At 47.5% G+C, this 21,655-nt stretch overlaps 1 protein-coding gene across 1 annotated transcript in view; it reads left to right on the top strand.

Moving 5' to 3' along the window:
- The window catches only part of LOC117042100 (valine--tRNA ligase, mitochondrial-like), a 33,360-nt gene that overhangs the window by 7,335 nt on the left and 4,370 nt on the right, over positions 1–21,655 (top strand). Inside the window, exons 10-25 of the mRNA XM_033141576.1 lie at positions 1,622–1,710; positions 3,210–3,300; positions 4,616–4,743; positions 5,941–6,044; positions 6,999–7,080; positions 8,886–8,962; positions 9,914–10,001; positions 10,137–10,245; positions 11,586–11,656; positions 13,422–13,547; positions 14,771–14,875; positions 15,757–15,825; positions 15,948–16,026; positions 16,586–16,713; positions 18,933–19,085; positions 20,179–20,388. Coding sequence (XP_032997467.1) covers positions 1,622–1,710; positions 3,210–3,300; positions 4,616–4,743; positions 5,941–6,044; positions 6,999–7,080; positions 8,886–8,962; positions 9,914–10,001; positions 10,137–10,245; positions 11,586–11,656; positions 13,422–13,547; positions 14,771–14,875; positions 15,757–15,825; positions 15,948–16,026; positions 16,586–16,713; positions 18,933–19,085; positions 20,179–20,388 — 1,709 coding nt within the window. The remainder of the gene's footprint in view (positions 1–1,621; positions 1,711–3,209; positions 3,301–4,615; positions 4,744–5,940; positions 6,045–6,998; positions 7,081–8,885; positions 8,963–9,913; positions 10,002–10,136; positions 10,246–11,585; positions 11,657–13,421; positions 13,548–14,770; positions 14,876–15,756; positions 15,826–15,947; positions 16,027–16,585; positions 16,714–18,932; positions 19,086–20,178; positions 20,389–21,655) is intronic.

The following is a 21,655-nucleotide window of genomic DNA, read 5'->3' as shown; positions in this document are numbered from 1 at the left end:
AGACGCATCAAATGACGTCATGCGCAGAAGCACCGAATCGCGTCGCGCACATGCGCAGACGTGGCGCTCAGGATCTGGACTGCTCAGGATGCGAACGGGGCTCCGGAAATGATCCCGTTTGCATCTAGAGGTACCACTGTACTTTTGTTATGTTGTGGTGGTGCATTTTTTGATGTTGTAAGCCACCCTGAGCTGTGGGAAGGTGGCCCACAAATAATAGAATCATGGAGCAAAGAGGAAGCTGGTAGTGACCTAGATATGAACTTGAATAGGGACAGTTTAAGGTCAGCTACCTTCACTGCTATTTTTAGTGTTTTGATTTTGAGTTTCCATCTGTTTCAGTCGTGTTAGCCTCTTTCAAGGCCTTCTGTTACATATAAACAAACGGAAGGCTGTCGTCACGTTTGCAATCCTGCCCTTCCTCCCAAGAAACTCAGGGTAGCCACAGTGGGGGCAGGGTGAGCCTACCTGCTTTTTAACCTTGCAACAGCCCTGCAAGTTTGGTTAGCTGAGAGATGTTGGTTCAAGATCACTGTGCTTCACAGCTGAGAGATGCGAAGGAGACCCATATCTCCCTGGTCCAAGGCTTTGTCTGCAGCATCAAATGCTGTCGGGTCCAGGTTGAGACACGCTATAGTTTCATAGACACGGAAGATACTCTCCCAGCTGTGTTTTACAGGAAAAGTCAGAACAAAATAGAAAATTCTTTCCAGTAGCACCTTAGAGACCAACTGAGTTTGTTCTTGGTATGAGCTTTCGTGTGCGTGCACACTTACCAAGAACAAACTCAGTTGGTATCTAAGGTGCTACTGGAAAGAATTTTCTATTTTGTTTCGACTACGGCAGACCAACACGGCTACCCACCTGTAACAGGAAAAGTCAGGTTTTGGAACTCTTCGATGTTTCAGGTTGTAACTTATTGAGAAAGAAAACAACACAATCTCTTACAAACAATTGGTTTCCTTTTGTTAATTAATGGAAAGAGATGCGGCTCGGTTATTGGGCAGGATAAGATAGCAGGCCAAGATTTTGTTCAGTTGGGTTAAAGGTGGAGGGATGCCTTATGGTAAAAGGGTGGTTAAGGAATCCAGTGAGTAAATTTGTTGTTGTTCAGTCGTGTCCGACTCTTCGTGACCCCATGGACCAGAGCACGCCAGGCACCCCTATCCTCCACTGCCTCCCACAGTTTGGCCAAACTCATGCCAGTCGCCTCGAAAACACTGTCCAACCATCTCATCCTCTGTTGTCCCCTTCTCCTAGTGCCCTCCATCTTTCCCAACATCAGGGTCTTTTCCAGGGAGTCTTGTCTTCTCATGAGGTGGCCAAAGTATTGGAGCCTCAGCTTCAGGATCTGTCCTTCCAGTGAGCACTCAGGGCAGATTTCGTTAAGAATGGATAGGTTTGATCTTCTTGCAGTCCATGGGACTCTCCAGAGTCTCCTCCAGCACCATAAATGAGTAAATTAAGGCAGCTTAAATGGTCATCCCCATTCTCCTCACATGGCTATATCCTTCTTTTTTTGTCTTGTGTGCTGACAAACCCCACAGGAACGCTACCTTTCTGACTAAAACACCTTTTGTTTCCCCCCCATCTGGTCTCTGCTTCCTTGGACTGAGGGCAGGTGAGGAACTTCCTGTGGCCACAACCCGTCCGGAAACCATGTTGGGAGACGTGGCGGTCGCTGTCCATCCGGACGACCCGCGGTATAGAGTAAGACTTCTCTGCCCGTTCTCCCTTCTGATGGGGCCATGGAACCGTAGTTTCAGGGGCCCAGCACAAGCAGGAATGCCTGGACTCAAAGCATAGCAAGGCCCAGCTTGAAATGCATATTGGCTGGTAGAGGCCTTGGGGGAACTAGATGTGAAACCTGACATGGACAGCCTGTGACAGATTAATTTCATGCAGCCACAAAAATGGGGTGCAGAGGAGAGAGAAAGAAAGAGAGATGGGATAGCAAACACAGAGCAAGAGAGATGGAGTGGGATAGAGAGCTGTATAATCCTGCAACCCATCATTGACAGCGGACCCTACTAAATTTTCCTGTGAGTCAACAAACATTCCTATGAAAACAGTTTCCCACTCGGACTGCATGGCTCAATCTGGCCTAGATGCTGCTGTGCCACAAAATCTCTACCTACCTAGGGATGTATTGGCCTGTGAGTCTCTGTATTTCTCCTTAGCTCAGTGGTAGAATCACAGAATTGTAGAATTGGAAAGGGAACCCTGAGGGTCATCTAGTCCAACCCTCCTGCAATGCAGGTATAACAATAATATTATAATAGTCATCATTTATTATTTATACCCCGCCCATCTGGCTCGGTTTCCCTAGCCACTCTGGGCGGCTTCCAGCAGAATACAGTGGTGCCTCGCAAGACGAAGTTAATTCGTTCCGCGAGTGCTGTCGTATAGCGGAAATTTCGTCTTGCGAAGCACGGTCAGAGGAAGCGCGGTTTTACGAAAAGAAAAAAAAAATGCAAAACGTTTCGTTTTGTGAGTCACGGCCATAGGGAAATTCGTCTTGCGAGTCACCCTTTCGTTAGCGAATGCCTTTCGTCTAGCGAGTTTTTCGTCTAGCGAGGCATTCGTCTTGAGAGGTACCACTGTACTAAAAACCAAACATTAAAAACTTCCCTAAACAGGGCTACCTTCAGATGTCTTCTGAAAGTCAGATAGTTGTTTATTTCCTTGACATCTGGTGGGAGGGCATTCCACAGGGCGGGCGCCACTACCGAGAAGGCCCTCCGCCTGGTTCCCGGTAACCTTACTTCTTGCAGTGAGGGAACCGCCCGAAGGCCCTTGGAGCGGGACCTCAGGTAGATCAACTGCAGTGCATACAGAAGATCCCAAGTTCAGTACTCGGTATCTCTAGATAAGAGCTGGGAAACACCCTTGCTTTAGAACCTTGGAGAGCCACTGCCAGTCTAAGTACTAAGCGAGAAGAGCCACCGGTCTGATTCAGTGTAAGGAAACTTCCTATGTATCTATGAATTTGGGTATGCAGATCAGGCAATACTGGGCAGGAGGGATCAGTTAGTGTGAAGCAGCTGCCCTACTCACTGGGGTAGCCGGAAGAATTATTGGTAGCATACTGGGACAGTTTATGTGTGGGAGTCTCCCACCACCACCAAAGTGGATCTCCTTTGAATTTTTTCTTTCTTGAGAGCTGACTGCAGTATGACCTGGTTTGTCTTTCTGGATTTTTTTGCCAGCACCTTCATGGCAAGAGACTCTGCCACCCGTTCACCGGCCGTCTCCTTCCTGTCCTTACCAACCCCTTTGTGGAGCAGGAGATGGGCACAGGTAGGCCTGCTTTCTGGAAGCTGGATGTTTGCGTTGTTGCAGGTTCCCCCCCCCCAGTCAATAAAGACAGACACGGGTTCTCCGAGGAAGGTCAGAGTTTATTCAGCTGCACGGAGGCCAGCGAGATATGTCTCAAATGCTGAGCCCCGATTGCTCGCTGGGGGCTGTCTTTTAGAATGAGCAACAAACAACTTCTTACGGGATTACTCAAGCGAAAAAGCAGAACTTTCCTCAAAAAGCAGAATTTTTCTAGTCTCTCTCTCCCCCCCCCCCGTCTGCCCGAGCTGCCAGACACGAGTTAGCCCAGGAACCTCATCAAAATGCTGGAGAGGGTGCACATCCACAGGCACATACCTCCACATGTGGTGGGATGTGTCCCAAAATCCAACTATTCTGGACAATGACCATATGAGAAATATGTAAAACAACCAAGCGAGTATTAGAAATCACCCCAGAATTGGCCTTACTAAACATCTTCCAAGACAATAATGCCCACTTACACCACAAATAACTCATAACCCACCTACTCTCACCAGCCAGAAACATCATAACCAGACACTGGAGAGACCTGTCAGGAGTAAGCATGGACCAATGGTACCAAATAGTATGGGAAACAGCCTTACTAGAAAAATTAACCAATAAGCTGAAACTGACACGGGGACAAATAGAAGAAGACGCCTTCACCCCGCTATGGCTCCCCTTCATCACACACACAGCCCAACAAGACAATGACAAAAACCCACCAATGGCATACAAATCAACATGGCTAACCTGATCCAAAACACCCACCTACTCCACTCACACATGAAAACAAAGACCACCACAGCCAACCACAAATGAACAACCACACCTCAGGCCAACCCCAACCTCTCACCACCAAAGGAACACAAGTGAACAACAGAGAACCTGCACAAACAACGCTGAAACCAAATCCTACATACATTAAGTAAAATAGAAACATAGTTACCCCCCATCTCCCCCCCGCCCACCTCTTTCCCCCCCCTTTCCCCCTAATGTCTCAACTAATGAAACTGATTTGTAAAAATGTTGCTTGGAAAAAATACAAGAGAGACGTTGCACGTACTTTTGTGAATCAAGAAAATCTTTAATAAAAAAACACAATAATAAAAAAGACGGGTTAGTTCATCCCTTGTGACTGTAGATGGCTTACACAGTGTTTTCTACTAGTCTCCAGAGTGGGAGCTGTAGGGGGAGATAGTCTACATTCAGTGTGACGAATACCGACAGCGGCATCTGGCGTGGGGTATCTGTTCTCAGGGATGCCCCTTCTCACTTTTTCTCGCCACCTTTGCAGGGGCTGTGAAGGTGACCCCGGCACATAGCCATGCCGACTACGAACTGGCTCGGCGGCACAACCTGCCGTTCATCTCGGTTATTGCGGAAGATGGCACGATGACGGCAGAGTGTGGGGATTGGCTACAGGTAAGCTTGGCTATAGTTTTCCCAGTAGCGATGTATGGAAGTGAGAGCTGGACCATCAAGAAGGCTGATCGCCGAAGAATTGATGCTTTTGAATTATGGTGCTGGAGGAGACTCTTGAGAGTCCCATGGACTGCAAGAAGATCAAACCTATCCATTTTGAAGGAAATCAGCCATGAGTGCTCACTGGAAGGACAAGATCCTGAAGCGGAGGCTCCAAGACTTCTCTTCATGAGAAGAGAAGACTCCCCAGAAAAGACCCTGATGTTGGGGAAGATGGAGGGCACAAGGAGAAGGGGACGACAGAGGATGAGATGGTTGGACAGTGTTCTCGAAGTGACTGGCATGAGTTTGGCCAAACTGCAGGAGGCAGAGGAGGATAGGCGTGCCTGGCGTGCTCTGGTCCATGGGGTCACGAAGAGTCGGACACGACTGAATGACTGAACAACAAGAAGAAGAAGCTTGGCCTTTTAAGGGGGCATCCATGCGAGCTTCCGGTTGCTCGGCACACTGCAGCAAGAGCCGTTTGCAGTCGCCACCACATCCCTCCATGTTTGGGGCTGACCCAACTGATGTAGCTGCCAAAGATGGCAGATTTAGAGGCACCGTTAACTGGAAGGAAGTTGTTTGATTCTTCAATGTGGATTGATTTCTTACATGAGAGGTGACATTTGGATTTCCTGCCTCAATACCAAAATGTCTTAAGTGGAGTCATGAAAAAAAAAGAACCCCATGAAAACCTATGTCATAATAAAACCGTTAATTACCGTACTTTTCCGTGTATAAGACTAGATTTTTTCTTTTGAAATTATGTTAAAAAGTGTGGGTTGTCTTATACATGGATAGTGTGTCGGGTGGACATTTGATTGGTTGCTGCCGTGGCTGTAGTGGCCATTGGTCGTGTTATTTGCTGCGTCAAGGGCTGGTGTTGATTGGCTGACGCTGTGGCGATTGGGCGGGCAATTGGCAGCTTCTGCTGACGAGGGGAGATTTCGCGCCGCGTGTGGGTGAGTGATTTCCGGCAACCCCCCCCCCAAAAAAAGCTCAACAACACTGAGCCATCTCTCCCCCCCCATTTTCTTAAATTTGAGTCCCCCAAAATAGGCAGCATCGTATACTGTCTTATACACAGAAAAATACGGTATTTTTTTAAAAGTTAGCACAAGACACTGGATGATAAGAAAAGTGTTCCCCTTTCAGGGGCTGCCTAGATTCCTGGCCCGTGAGAAGGTGTTAGCTGCTTTGAAGGAGAGAGGACTCCATCGGAGGGCCAAGGAGCACCCCATGGTGCTTCCAATTTGCAGGTAATGGTAGAATTTTTTTATATATACCTCTTCCCTTCCGTCCCCAGCCATCCTTCAGTTTCATCTAGCCGTCTTTATTGATGGTGGTGATGATGATTAAAGCCCTGCCGAAACAGGGTGCTGTACATTAGGGGTGGGGTCTCCTAGGCCCTGGGGGACAAATGCAGCCATCCAGTTTTTTGAGGGGGTGCGGGGTTGGCAAGTAACATTGATTCTGTTGTAGTCGCATACATGAATAAATTTCTATACAGCTTGGGTAGTTCTGTCCCTGTAATTCCCAAAAGGAAAAAAGAAGTCCCAGCGAAAGAAGAATGGATACAGAAACCTATGGAATGAGCAGAAATGGCGAAACTTACTGGGGGCGTGGGGGGGTGGGGAGAAATCAGGATAACAGACTTTTTATAAAAGAATGGAAATGGTTTGTTTAATATTTACAAATAAACTGTAAACAGATAAGAACATTGGCAGGATAATAACCTGCAGTTTTATAAGAGTATATATTTCAAGTAGATGAATAAACGAGCAAATTAAAGTTACCATTTGGATATGCAGAAAATATTAAAAATAAATTGAAGGTTCCGCAGAAAGAGGGGGAAGGAAGTCGAGTTTTGAAATGTTAAAACGATTGTAAAATCATTGAAATGTATAAAACTGAAAATCATAAGTATTGTTTTTAAAATAAATAAATAAATACAGCCATCCAGATCTCTCTCTCTGGTCCCTGCAAACAACTGAGATTGTATTGCTCCTTGGGGCTGAGGCTTATTATTATTATTATTATTATTATTATTATTACTACTACTACTACTACTTATGGTCCACCTACATCGACGCCCCTATAACAATGGCACTAACATCCTGACGCTGGAGGGTTTTAGCTTTGCAAGGCATCCTGGGAATCGGAAGTGACCCTTTGTTCTCTCTCCCCCCCCCCCCAACTCCCACCCTTCACAGCCGCTCTGGGGATGTGATCGAAACCCTCTTGAAGAACCAGTGGTTTGTCCGATGTGAAGAAATGGCTCGCGGCGCCTTGGAGGTAACTCCCCCAACACTTTAACATCGCTAGGGTGATCTGATACAGCCCACATTCTAAGAATGGAACTATAAGTAGCCACAGAAGCTGAGACTGCAGAGATCTTTTAGGGACCCTTCAGACTTAGGGTGGTAGAATTGCTATATGGCATGTCCCATTGTTACCACCACAAGATAAAGCGATGCCCACCAATCTGGGTGCCTTCACATGAGGGGATTGGGTTTAACTAAATAGTTGTGGCAGTGTGAGACAGCACAAAGAGTCCCACTAACGCGCAACAGTACTTGCCCCCTTCTCCTCCTCTTGCAAAACAACATCAAACCTGTGGTTACGTAAAACATACTCAGTAAACACACGAGACGTAACCGGCTGTGCTCTTGCGTAAATAAAATAGACTATTCACTGTATCATATCAACTTACAGATTTCAAAGGAAATAACTCATAAAGTTCGACGAAGAAAGCAGAAGACCCAGTAGATCAGTTCATTCTCAAATCAGTTCATTCATGAGGTCCATACATGTACTAGAGTCTATTCCACCTGTGTCTGTTCATTAAGTCCAAACAATCCACATGGAGGGTTGTTACAGTTCCACAGAATCATTTCACAGAGTCTAAGACAAGGATTTCCGGCAGGGGCGGAGCGGAGGGGAGGCGTTACGCCCCAGGTACTGCCTGGGGGGGGGGTTGACACTCGGGGCGGTACCCCGCCCCTGCGATCAGCGGCCTTAAAACTTGCCGCTCCGCCGCCGCACGGTCGGAAAGGGTGGCAGCCGCTCGCACACACCCAAGGTGGTGGGCGTGAGCGGCCAGCACCCCTTCCGACCATGCGCCACCATCTTGGGTGTGCGCAAGCGGCCGGCACCCCTTCCGACCGACAGACTGGCGCCGCCGCACGGTCAGAAGGGGTGCCGGCCGCTCACGCAAACCCAAGATGGCGGGCACGAGCGGCCAGCACCCCTTCGGACTGTGCGGTGGCGGCGGCGGAGCAAGTTTTAAGGCTGCAGCGTGCTGCAGCCTTAAAACTTTCCACACTGCCGCCGCACGGTCTGAAGGGGTGCCGGCCGCTCACGCACGCCATCTTGGGTGGACTGCGCATGCAAAGTCCACTTGGGATGCTGCGCGCGCACGCCGTGACAACATGGCATGCGTGCACTTGGGAGCAGTGCGCCACCCCCGGGCAGCAAAGCGGCTCCCTACGCACCTGATTTCTGGAATATTGGCCTTGTTTCGCCGTCCTGGGCTTCATCAGTAGTACAAGTTCTGGGTAATACAAATAAATACAATGTTGTAGTCTCACACATTTTTACAGAAAGAGTAATATAAATACTATAAACAACTGTACATACCATATTTGATGCAACAAGATAGTGGATCTTATGGCAAAGTAGTAGCTGCGATAAACAGCAACTGTTGCAATGTAGGGTTATATGGACAAGCACAATATCAGCTCTTTGGGTTCGGGAAATTCCCCAGAACAGCTCGTGGGGGGAGGAGAGGGGAGATTGGTCCACCCGAGAAGCAGAAATGCTTGCTCTGATGGAATGATCACATTGCGTGATGTTGAATTCCACCCATTACTAGTCATGGTGGCTCTACGCCACTTGCAGAATCAGAGGCATCCTTCATCTGAACTTCAGTCGCCAGAGAACCAAGAGTGGGGAAGTGTTTTGGTTGGGCTCGTCGGCTGCTTGCATGCTTCCCGGGGGCACCTCGTTGGTTGCTAAGAGACAGAAAGACCCACCTCTCCACCCAAGGTATCAGTTCGCCCTGAAATGAGTTAACCAGGTTTATCCGTTTCTGCCCTAAGGCTGTGGAGTCCGGATTCTTGAAGTTGACCCCTAAATTCCATGAGAAACACTGGAGGACTTGGCTCTTGAATACCAGGTAAGATAAGGGAGTCCTGCCCCTTTGATCACCTGTATTCTTCTTTTCCTCCTTCCAAGACTTGACGTATCTCTTAGGACTGGCCAATCAGGACTCAGATGAGTGAGAGCCAGTTCAAATAACAGCTTCCCCTGCGCTGGATCATTGAACACTGCGTTACTCTCTCGGACTATTCACTCATCCAGCCTGTATTGTTTACTCTGGAAATAAAATTGTGGGGTGCTTTCATGCTTTCAGGGTTTTTACCCATCACTAATATACCTGGGGTGCTTTTTTCTTTCTTGAAGATGCCAGAGCTTAAGGCCCTCTGCATTTAAAGCATGTGCTCTTGCCCCAGAGTTGTGGTCGCTTTCCCTGCTGCTAAAGTAATGAAGAGGGATTTTGGCTGCTATTCTATGGCTGCCGGGGTGGGCTGGCAGCACTCACCTGACCTCCTGCCACCCACTAGTGTGTTTGCACCGCACCGGCCTCGCTGCCACCTCTCCCTCTTAGTAAGCGGTTATGGGCCGCTGCCGCCTGGGTGTAAGCCCCATTGAACTTGATGGGACTTGACAGAGATGCTGCTATGAAATCTCCCTCTTGTACTTGGGAGGTGCTGTTTTGGCTACGCAAGCAGAGGCGCTCACAGCCTGAACACCACAAATAAAGGGATTAATTATTCCAGAAGCATCTAGCCAGCCCAGCCTGATGCCATCCAGCCGCAGAGATCTTCTATTGAGCAAGCGTTATATAAAAGTTGTTAAACAAGGTTTTGGGACCACAAGTCCCATTATCCTCCACAAACCTGGCTAATGGCCAGGGATGATGGGAGTTGTAGTCCAAAACCTGGAGGGCACCATGTTGGGGAAAGCAGAGCTAGACGGACCGTCATTTGATCTTGCAAGTGGCCCTTTGTGTTCTTGAAATCCAAATGGCATCATTTTGATTGATTTTCTCCTCCCTCCCGCTCAGTGACTGGTGTATTTCTCGCCAGTTGTGGTGGGGTCATCAGATTCCAGCCTATCGGGTCACTGTTCCTGGATCGCCAGACGTAGCAGAGGTGAGTTTTAGCCTCTTTGACTGGGTATCAGCCGCCATAGCAAAGGGGTTGGCAGGGTTGAGGTTGAGAACGAGTCTCTGGCGCCTCCGGTCCTAGTTGCAGTGCGACTTCAACTTCTTTTCATCTGCATTGCAGCAGGAGGAGAGCGATGGATTATGGGTAGTGGGCAGGACAGAAGCAGAAGCTCGGGGGAAAGCAGCAGGCATGCTGGGAAAACCAGAAGAGGATCTGGAGCTGGTGAGAGGTAAGGCAGCAGCACAGATATTCGTACTTCCGGGAGGGAGAGTGCCAATGCGTCTGGCCAAACACAAGGAAGTGCTTGAAATGAAATTTGGTGGCCTTTGTGATGAAACTAAGCCAACGTCGTTCTCAGTCACACATCCCTGCTTTTCCTTTCCATCCCCGTCACCTTGAGAAATTGCTTACATTGCCAGATGCTTTGTGCATTCCTGTAAGGAAGCCTTCTAAGAACCAGACATGGCCTCAACCCAATATAACCTGAAGGAGCGTCTCCAGCCCCATCATTCTGCCCGGACACTGAGGTCCAGCGCCGAGGGCCTTCTGGCGGTTCCCTCAATGTAAGAAGTGAAGTTACAGGGAACCAGGCAGAGGGCTTTCTTGGTGGTGGCGCCCACCCTGTAGAATGCCCTCCCATCAGATGTCAAAGAAATAAACAACTACCTGTCATTTAGAAGACATCTGAAGGCAGCCTTGTTTAAGGGAGTTTTTAATGTCTGATGTTTTATCGTGTTTTTAATATTTTGTTGGGAGCTGCCTAGAGTGGCTGGGGAAACCCAGCCAGATGGGCAGGATATAATTAATTAATTAATTAATTAATTAATTAATTATACATTGCAGATGGGGGGGGGGACAATCTGGATTGGGACTCTGGGATGGGGACTAGGGGGCCTTTAAACTCATCCAGATCAGATGGTGAGGAGGGGGGTGGGGTAAGAGAATTTATAAGATCTATTAGGAAGGCTAACCATGGCACCCGACCTCAGAGGGAGATATGCGACTTGGAGAAGGAAGGAATCTTTTAGGTTTTTTTATGATAAAGTTTGGATGATAAATTTTTTTTTCTTAAGGTAGGAATTAGAATTAACAAGAGCAATAGTTTTACTGAGTCAAGAGAAAAAAGATACAAGAAGTTAAGATTGGAAATATTGTGTTGTATTTGATATAAACAAGTTAAGGGATATTAAGGGATATTAGAGGTTTATTTGAAGATTAAGAATAATAATGAATGATTGGTGAAATTAGTTACAAAGTCACTAAAGTAAATTAGAAATGAACGCAGAAGGGGAGAACGGGGGAAGTCCCCCTAAGAATGATTTGAAGTAAGATTCTAAATAATAGAATGGTGTGATCCTGTGTTCCTGTGGGTTGTTAGGTATGTATTTGTTATTTTTTGTTTATTTTCTTGTTTGTTTTTGTGTTTTGTAGTATGTTTGTATTTTCTTTGGTTGGTCTGATTTGTATGGAAATACCAATAAATTCTTTTTAAATAAATAAACTCATCCAGATCAGGCACCCTGGGCCTTTTGAATAAAATATTCGCATTTGTTTTTTTGTTTTCACCAGATGCCGATGTCCTGGACACTTGGTTCTCATCTGGACTTTTCCCTTTCGCTGCGCTGGGCTGGCCCCGTAAGGTGAGTAGAACTGGGAGGGGCAAGGAGCTGAAGAGCCACATGTTCCCCCCGCCCCTGGCCAAGAGGTAGACGGCCAGCGGGTAGCGCAATGGAGGAGCCATACCTACCTCTCCACCTACACCTTTGAGAAGAAGACAGGACCAAGGATGGAGAGGAGGTTCTCCCAACAGGAGACAGGTGTGGGCAAGATTGTTTCAAAGGCCCTAGTGCAGGGATGAGGAGCTTGCAGGCCTCCAGGTGTTGTTGGACTCCAACTCCCATCAGTCCTAGCCAGCATAGCCAATGATGAGGGATGATGGGAGTTGGAGTCCAGCATCTCCAGCCCTGCCTTGGAGGTAGCATGTATGGCTTCTTGTTCACTTGCCATGGGTGAAGCATGAACAGCAGGTAGGATAGTTTTAATGGGAGTCAGGGCAGCACTTGCTTCACTCTTCTAGTGATCAGTCCTCTGTATGATTAACTTTTTGCACCACAGATAGAATTGTATTTTTGTTTAGCTGAGCACTTCATAGTCTTTAAGCTCGTCTTCGCAATATGCTTCCCATTTTGCAAACGGGGCACCGAGACCTAAGTGGTTGTTTCAAGGCAATTTGGTGAGTTGCTGGCTCTAGTTCTCCCAAAAGGCCTGGAAACGATGCCTTATGAGGAATGGCTTAGGGAGCTGGGTATGTTTAGCCCGGAGAAGAGAAGGTTAAGGGGTGATATGATAGCCATGTTCAACTATATAAAAGGGTGTCATATAGAGGAGGGAGAAAGGTTGTTTTCTGCTGCTCCAGAGAAGCGGACACAGGGCAATGGATTCAAACTACAAGAAAGAAGATTCCACCTAAACATTAGGAAGAACGTCCTGACAGTGAGAGCTGTTCAGCAGTGGAATTTGCTGCCAAGGAGTGTGGTGGAGTCTCCTTCTTTGGAGGCCTTTAAGCGGAGGCTTGACAGCCATCTGTCAGGAATGCTTTGATGGTTTTTCCTGCTTGGCAGGGGGTTGGACTGGATGGTCCTTGTGGTCTCTTCCAACTCTATGATTCTATGAAATGTTCTGCTTCACCAAATGTTCTCTTTCTCATGAGATTGGAACAGAAAAAGAAGGAGGCAGCAGGGAGCAAGGAGGAATGGGGGTACTATTAGGCTTGCCATACGCCTGGAAAATTCTGGACATGCACGGAAATCAGACGCCTAAAATGACTTCCGGGGGAATTTTTGAACCTTAAGGGATGTCAGGAATTTCTGGGACATAGGGCAAACCAGGGTTTCTTTCAGTTTTCTGGGTTTTTTCCCCCTGTGTTGGTTTTAAAAAAAAAAAAAAATTATGGGAGAGGCTGTGCCCCAGCAGCAGTGGAAGTGACAAGAGGTCACTTCCCTTGGCCAGGGAGTTGGGGGGGAGATGAAGGATGTGGGGAAGAGCGGAAGGCGCCATCGCAGCGAGCTTGGCCATTTTCACGCTTTTTGGGTGGGGGAGTGTTTCCGGGGTTTTTTGCATTTCATTTTTTTTAAAAAAATGTTTCATTTCGGAGCTGGGCAGAGTGAGCGTCCAGATGTGCTGGGCAGCAATTGCCCCGCAGTGTCACGGTCTTGCAATAGGAAAGCCGGCAGGTCTCCTCCTCCAGGTGTGGTGGTTATTCATAAAACCCTGCAAATGTGTTTGGGGCAGAAAAGAAAAGCTCAACAACTTTGGGGGTGTCAGGAATGTTGCTTTTTGAAATATGGCGAGCCTTGATGTGGGGCATGTGCTGATGCCACTGGTCCTGCCTTCGTCCCCCTGCAGACAGAAAATCTCCAGCAGTTCTACCCCAATAGCCTTTTGGAGACTGGGAGCGACCTTCTCTTCTTCTGGGTGGCCCGGATGGTGATGCTGGGGAAACAGTTGACCGGAGAGCTACCTTTTTCTCAGGTATGGATTGGATGCTAGAAATTCTGCACTTCGGTTCCTGGAGGGCATTACGAGAAGATCCATGGCACTGAGAGAAGCAAAGTGTGAGCCCTAACTATTTATCCACAACTTATAGCGTACTTCCTGATTATCAACGCAGGATATGCAAACACAGCTGTTGAAGAGGTCCTTGCGATTGGTTCATCGCAACCTGCATTTTTTAAAAATACTATTTTTAGAGTAATCCTTGCCAATCCACTTAGTTCTGTCTGGATTCCGGTACTCTACCTTTCTGTCCTCCTGAGTCTTAAAGTTGGTGTGATAAGAACTTCATTCCCAGGTGGCCAGATTTTTTATTTTCTTTTGATTAATCCCCATTACTTGCTTTAACCTGAATTGTCATGTTGTGCTTCTGGTCTCCTGGGTCATCATGGTGGGGCTAGAATTGCCTTTTCGACTCTCCTGCTGTGTGTTCTATTTGAAGAAATGTAGCAGTTCGAAAGCACGTCAGAGTGCAAGTAGATAAATAGGTACCGCTCCGGCGGGAAGGTAAACGGCATTTCCATGCACTGCTCTTGTTCGCCAGAAGTGGCTTAGTCATGCTGGCCACATGACCCGGAAGCTGTGCGCCGGCTCCCTCAGCCAATAAAGCAAGATGAGCACCGCAACCCCAGAGTCGCCCGCGACTGGACCTAATGGTCAGGGGTCCCTTTACCTTTACCTAGTGCATACAGGGCATGGATAGGGAGCCAGCAGCCCTCCCAACTGTTGTGTTACAACCCCTATCTTTGCTGACTGTTGGCGATGCCGGCAAGGGCTGATGGAAGTCCCAACAGTATTTGGGCAGCCTCGGGCAGGAGCGGCGCATCCCATTTTTCCACTTGAAGTAAAACAGGAAATGCCACCCTGCTCTGCCACACCTGCCGCCACCATGCTGCTGCCACATTCCCCGCTGCCACAGGGTTCCTATCCTTGGACTAGGCATAACATGCCGCAGTTTGTGATTTTGAGAAACTGTAGCTGTTTCAGAAAAGGGAACTACTGTAGCCTGTGATTTGTAAGCGTACAGGCCAAAGTCTCACGAATCTGCCAATTCAAATAATAACACAAGGCAGTGTATCTGCCTTCCCATGACTATTATTTTATAGTACGGTTTGCCCTTGTTTTTCCTCGATATCCTGTTGGTGCTCTTTGCAGAGTTTTGAAGACATAACACATTTCCTGTCTCTCTCCCTCCCTTTCAGGTTTCCCTTCACTCAATGGTCCGTGATGCTCATGGCAGAAAAATGAGCAAATCTCTTGGGAATGTGATCAACCCTTTGGATGTTATTTACGGTGCTCCTTTGCAGGTACATAACTGTTCAGAACATTGGAACAAGTGTCTTTCTCTTCACTCTCTGTAGACCTTGACATCCCAATGAGTTTACTCCACTTGTAAAGGACTGTGGCCCTACTACAGTCATACCTTGGGTTATGATAGCTGTGGGTTGTGTTTTTTTTTCGTGTTGCGAACGCGGCAAACCCAGAAGTGTTTACTTCCGGGTTTCGCCGGCGTGAGCATGCACAGAAGCGTTCTCCTCGATTTGCGCATGCGCAGAAGTGCAATATCGCGGTTTCACACATGCGCAATATCGCCACTCAGGTTATGGACTTTTCGGGGTGCAAATGGCACCCCGGAACGGATCGGGTCCATAACCCGTATTTTTCTTATTATACCACATGTCATTATGATAATGCCATCAAAAGTACCTAATTAAAGGTTTCCTTATACCAGGCTTTTCCAACTCCCAAGAGACTGCGATCTACTCACAGTATAAAAAAAACTGCCCTCCATTGTCACCGGAGGATTGGCCAGAGTTGCTGAGCTTTCTTTAGGGAGCCAGAGTTTGCTGAGCCTCCTGCAGCCAACAGGAAAGCCGTGCCTGATGTTCAGCTTCCAAAAAAATCGTTCGAAAACAATCACTACCGGTTTGAACATTCGAGTTCAAAGGCATTTGGCTTTCTGAGATTCCACTGTTATCCACAGCTAGGAGGTTTAGAAACCTGCTTTAAAAATAAAGTTCTAAACGCCAAGATTCTTGTGATGTTATGTGCTGCCTAAGGTTCTGTATATATGGTATAGTCCTAAGCTGGGAAAACCCTGGAAAGCCAGTGGTGATTTCCCTTTATCTCTGGCTCCTCTTCTCCCTGAAGTTTCCCTCTTATTATTATTATTATTTATTGTTTTCAGGTCCTACATGAGAAGCTTCAAAATAGCAGTCTGGACCCGAGAGAGGTTGCCATTGCTATGGAAGGCCAGGTCAGTTCCTCCCCACACCTCACCCCGCCCTCCAGCTGGACCCACTCACCCTTTTGGTTTTTTTTGGGGGGGGGGGTGGTTCCTGTGTGTTCTCACCTCCTCCTGTCATTGTCCCTTTCCAGCAGCGAGATTTTCCTCGAGGAATTCCCGAATGTGGAACCGATGCCCTAAGGTTCGCTCTCTGCTCCTATTCTGCCCAAGGTGAGAAGCTGGAACATTCCCGTTTATTTTCGGGGGGGGGGGGCTGTCCATGAAATAAACAAAGCAGAGGTGGCTTCAGTCCCTGGCATTTCCAGTTGTGACTGGGAGAGATCCCTGTCTGAAATCCTGGAGAGCTGCTGCCAGTCATTGGCAGACAGAACTGAGCGAGATGGACCCAGTGATCTGGCTCAATATGAAGGAGAAGAAGAGTTTGGATTTGATATCCCGCTTTATCACTACCCGAAGGAGTCTCCAAGCGGCTCACATTCTCCTTTCCCTTCCTCCCCCACAACAAACACTCTGTGAGGTGAGTGGGGCTGAGAGACTTCAGAGAAGTGTGACTAGCCCAAGGTCACCCAGCAGCTGCATGTGGAGGAGCGGAGACGCGAACCCGGTTCCCCAGATTACGAGTCTACCGCTCTTAACCACTACACCACACTGGCTCCTTCACGTGAGGCAGCTTCACGCGTTTCTGTTTAGCATTGTAAACCGGTTTTAGATGTCGCTTTGGCCGACTTGGAAACTGAGGCCCTTAACGCCACTTCCACGCCCTCCTCAGGCGACGGCATTAACCTCGATGTGGCTGCGGTGGAGAGCGCCAGCCGTTTCTGCAACAAAGTGTGGAATGCCCTGAAGTTTACTTTGGGTGCCTTGGGAGAAGGATTTACCCCACTGGAGCCGGAGAAGGTAACTGGGAATGTGTGTATGCAGGGAAGGGGGTGATTTGCCTACAAAATATGTTGACGTCTGTCGGTCTGTCTTTGCGCTGTGTAAAACGTAGATTGCAGAACAGAGGTCTCTCAAAGAAACAGACATCTCCTTAAACTTTCAGCACACCTAGGATTTGCTTAGTAAGCGTTTTCTGCACTCGTCTACCACACTGACAGCCGAATTCTAGACACGTTGGCTCAAAAGTCCACTGGGTCAAGATTTTTTATGTATGCCACTACTGCGGCTCGTGTTTTGTTAGCCCAAAAATGGGAAACGAGCGAGGTCCCAACTAAAGAAGAATGGCAACTTAAACTGACGGAATATGCGCAGCTTGCGGACCTTACATATAGAATAAGAGAACAAGAAGAACCTACGTTTAGAGAAGATTGGAAAATATATGGGGGGGGGAATTGTGTACACTTGAAAACGTTGGCAGCGTTAAGATAAATTCAACAGTGTAAATAAGTTTTGATGGACGTAACCATGGAACACTGAATGGTCCAGTTTATGTAAAATAGGCAGGGATTTATGATGTGCAAAATGAACCATGGAAGGAGAAGAAGGGGAAGTCATTGATATTTTAAGGTTGTTTAAATGAATATTTTAAATTGTAAAACAGAAAATTTAAACACACACACACACACATGAGAGAATGAACGAAGTAGGCTGTGCTTGAGAGCAAAACTCTCTGACGTTCAGGCGAAAGCTGTGTATTAGGAGAGGGGAGCACAAAAGCCTGCGGCCTCAGCAATTCTCATTCACAGAATGCTAGACCTTGGTTTGGCATTACACCCGGAACAGGCCATAGGGCAAGAAGGAAGGACTCTAGGGAGGTCTGAGCAGCCTTAAGGACAGTGCAGCGTGGGGACCAAGGTAGCTGGGCGATTTTTTTCCTCGTGAATTTTTTCAGCCACCTGTTGGAAAATATCGGGTCAAGTATTGTGAGTACTAATTAGTCCTCTCTTAGGGCTGCATACTACGAAATTGCCCAGAGTTATGCAGGTCTCCTAATGTTAGGTTTACATCCCCTCCTACATGTAACCAGTTATGCAGTCCCTGCAAATGCCACAATAAATTGGGCTATTCTTTAAGGTGCTACAAGAGACTTTGTTTTTGCTGCAAGAGACTAGCACAGCTAGACCTCCAGGACAGTACACCTAACAACATGCTTATGTTAAAACACCCTTCTGCAATCTGGTACCCCAACTGGACCCCAACTCCTGTCCTCCCTGACTATTGGCCCTTCTGACTGGGACAGATGGGAGTTGTAGTCCGACGACATCTGGAGCCCACTTGGTTGAAGAAGGTTGTGTCAAAACGTGCTCTGTATTAAATCTTTTGCCATGTATATGCTAAGGGTTGTCTCCAATGCTAGTCCTGCTCCGGAGTGAAGTTATTGGACGTGACTAACTTGTTTAGTCGTGTCCGTCTCTTCGTGACCCCATGGACCAGAGCACTCCAGGCACTCCTGTCTTCCACTGGCTCCCGCAGTTTGGTCAGACTCTGGTTGGTAGCTTCGAGAACACTGTCCAACCATCTCATCCTCTGTCGCCCCCTTCTCCTTGTGCCCTCAATCTTTCCCAACATCAGGATCTTTTCCAGGGAGTCTTCTCTTCTCATGAGGTGGCCAAAGCATTGGAGCCTCGGCTTCAGGATCTGTCCTTCCAGTGAGCACTCAGGGCTGATTTCCTTCAGATTGGATAGATTAGATCTTCTTGCAGTCCATGGGACTCTCAAGAGTCTCCTCCAGCACCATAATTAACTAACTTAGGTTTGTTAATTTCAAACTTAGGTTAGTTAATTAACTAACTTACCGTAGGTTTGTTAATTTCACCTGGCGTGCTCTAAGTATAACTTCATTAGCTACCACCCTAAAATGTAATGCAAAGCAGCAGCGCTGAGGGCTGAAGCTTTTACAGTTCTGGGCTCCACCTGCTTCCATTTCCAGCATTCATCTCACACTTTTTCTGTCATTATGGGCTTGTGCGCAAGGTGGGAGAAGAGGAGAAGGAAAACACAGGGCACAGTCTGCAGGCAAGTGATGCAGTCACCTTGCATTGGGTCTGGCCAGTGACTTGATGGGAGACAGCTAAGAACCTTATGGCCTCCGTCTTGAGTTGCATGAAAGAAGAAAGGTGGGGTAGAAATTTTAATACACTGGAATACTTCTGCCACTCGTTTGCCTCTTCCTCCAGGTCTTCCCTAGCTCCCCGATGGAGCGCTGGATCCTCAGCCGTCTCTACCACACAGCGGAAGATTGTGCCCAGAGGTTTGAAGGGTACGAACTGCATTCTGTCGCGTCCTCGGTCCATCTTTTCTGGCTGCATGATTTCTGCGATAACTACTTGGTGAGCTCTGCCTGTGGGTTCAAATTCCTACCACCTCTCTGGGAGTGGGATGGGCAGGACTAGTTCATAGCCTAAGAAGTGAAAAACTTGCAAGTCGAGATGCAGGTGGGCATCGTCTAGGGAGTATGATTCTGGTTTAAGATTTTCCGTGAGATTTTTCACTGGAGGTGAAGCTCTGAGTAATCTGGGGTTGATTTATTGTGGGTGGCAAGGATGATTGGGGGGGGGGGGAGAGGGCATGGAGAAAGAGAGAGAGGCAGAAAGAGAATATGGAGTGCAGAAAGAGAAAGAATAGGATGTTGGGAGTGGCAGAGTGCTGTTGCACTCATGTGTAGCTCATTAATTATTATTATTATTATTTATTATTATTGTTATTAGAATTTATATACCACCCTATACCTGGAGGTGTCAGGGAGGTTCACAGAAAATATCACAATATATAAAATCAAAATAAGAACAATAACCCAATAACACCCCCCCAAAAAAGAGCCACATTTTAAAAGGGTATAGGATGTCTATCAGGTCAACCAAAGGCCTGGTTAAAAAGGAACGTTTTTGCCTGGCGACTAAAGGTGTATAATGAAGGCACCAGGCGAACCTCCCTGGGGAGAGCATTCCACAGACGGGGAGCCACTGCAGAGAAGGCCCCGTTCTCCGGGTGCAGGTTTCCCACAGGCATCTGGTTGGCCACAATGAGAAAAGCATGCTGGTCTAGATGAGCCATTGGCCTGATCCATCAGGCTCATTTTGTCTTCCATCCTTTTTTTTTTTTACTCTTCCCACCCATTGCTCGCATGTGTCCTCCAACAGGTTACCCCAAAGTAAAGGAAACCCCTGCCCTCAATCAACCAGAAAAAAATATTCCTCTACCCCCGTGCTGAACCATTTACAGATGCTGCATGAGGCCCTCGGTATATTACGGGACTACAGCTCCTATTAGCTCCAGCTAGCCTGGCTGACGATAAGGAGCGATGGGAGTTGTAGTCCGTCAACATCTGGAGGGCCGCAGCTTCCCAACCCTGGCATGGAGTTGGATCTTCAGGAAGCACCTCTCTTCCCAGACGGTGGTAACACGCCTGTTCTCCATCCACAGGAGTCTGTGAAGCCCATATTGAGGAGCGGGGATCCGTCTCGGCTACTCTCCACCCGTTGGACCTTGCACAGTTGTGCGGATGTAGCTCTGCGCCTCCTTTCTCCCTTTATGCCTTTCCTCACAGAGGAGCTGTGGCAGCGCCTCCCCAAGATCGACTCCCAGTCTCCTCCCAGTATCTGCGTGGCCAGATATCCCAGTACGGAGCAACTGGTGAGAGCATTTCCGGGGACCTGAAAGAAGGAAATGTGTTAAAACTTGGGGGGGGGGCATTTCAAGTGATTCAGGGCTCACCTGTGCATTTTCCGGAAGTGCTTCTACAAGTTTACTTCGTAAACCTTGGATACAGTGGTATCTTGGTAAAGGTAAAGGTAAAGGGACCCCTGACCATTAGGTCCAGTCGTGTCCGACTCTGGGGTTGCGGCGCTCATCTCGCTCTATAGGCCGAGGGAGCCGGTGTTTGTCCGCAGACAGCATCCAGGTCATGTGGCCAGCATGACAAAGCCGCTTCTGGCGAACCAGAGCAGCGCACGGAAATGCCGTTTACCTTCCCGCCGGAGCGTTACCTATTTATCTACTTGCACTTTGACGTGCTTTCGAACTGCTAGGTGGGCAGGAGCTGGGACCGAGCAACGGGAGCTCACCCCGTGGCAGGGATTCGAACCGCCGACCTTCTGATCAGCAAGCCCTAGACTATGTGGTTTAACCCACAGCGCCACCTGGGTCCCCGATATCTTGGTACTCAAACTTAATCCGTTCCAAAACCAAGGCGCACTTTCCCATAGAAAGTAATGCAAAATGAATTAATCAATTCCACACTTTTAAAAACAACCCCTAAAACAGCAATATGCTGTATGTACCCTTCTGTGTATAAGACTAGGCTTTCCCCCTTAAAAATCATGCTAAATAGTGTGGGCCGTCTTTATATGGATAGTGCATAGGGTAGATGTTGATGATTGGTTGCTGTCGCGGCTGTCAGCAGCTACTGTGTGTGTTATTGGTTGCTGCGTCAAGGGCTGGTGTTGATTGGCTGACGCTGCGGCAGTTGGGCGGGTGATTGGCAGCTTCTGCCAGCAAGGGGAGCCATCTTGAATTTGAGTCTTATACACAAAAAGTACGGTAAGTTTCACAAAATATAATAGTGAACTTTAAAGGTATGGTGCGGACATGGCTCTCATTCTACAAGGAAAGAAGGATCTGTTCAAGTTGTATTTTGTTTTATTTATTCATTTCTATACTACTCTATATTTTTAAGAAAAATCTCAAAGTGGCTTACAGCATTTTGAACATCAGTAAAACACTCCAGAATCAAAACATTTCTGAAGAAAGTCAAATATAAAGTATACAGTCAAAAGAAACATAATTAATAGGAAACTGAAATATTATCTTAAAAGATTTCAAAATAAAACATTACAAGGGAGGTCAGCTACAGAATACATCTATAACACAAAGTTTAAAAAAAAAGCTTAAACATTTCAAA

This window comes from Lacerta agilis, chromosome 2, assembly GCF_009819535.1.
Source record: "Lacerta agilis isolate rLacAgi1 chromosome 2, rLacAgi1.pri, whole genome shotgun sequence".
Taxonomy (NCBI): domain Eukaryota; kingdom Metazoa; phylum Chordata; class Lepidosauria; order Squamata; family Lacertidae; genus Lacerta; species Lacerta agilis.
Note: the sequence above shows the minus strand (reverse complement) of the source record. Positions and strands in the feature narration are given on the sequence as shown.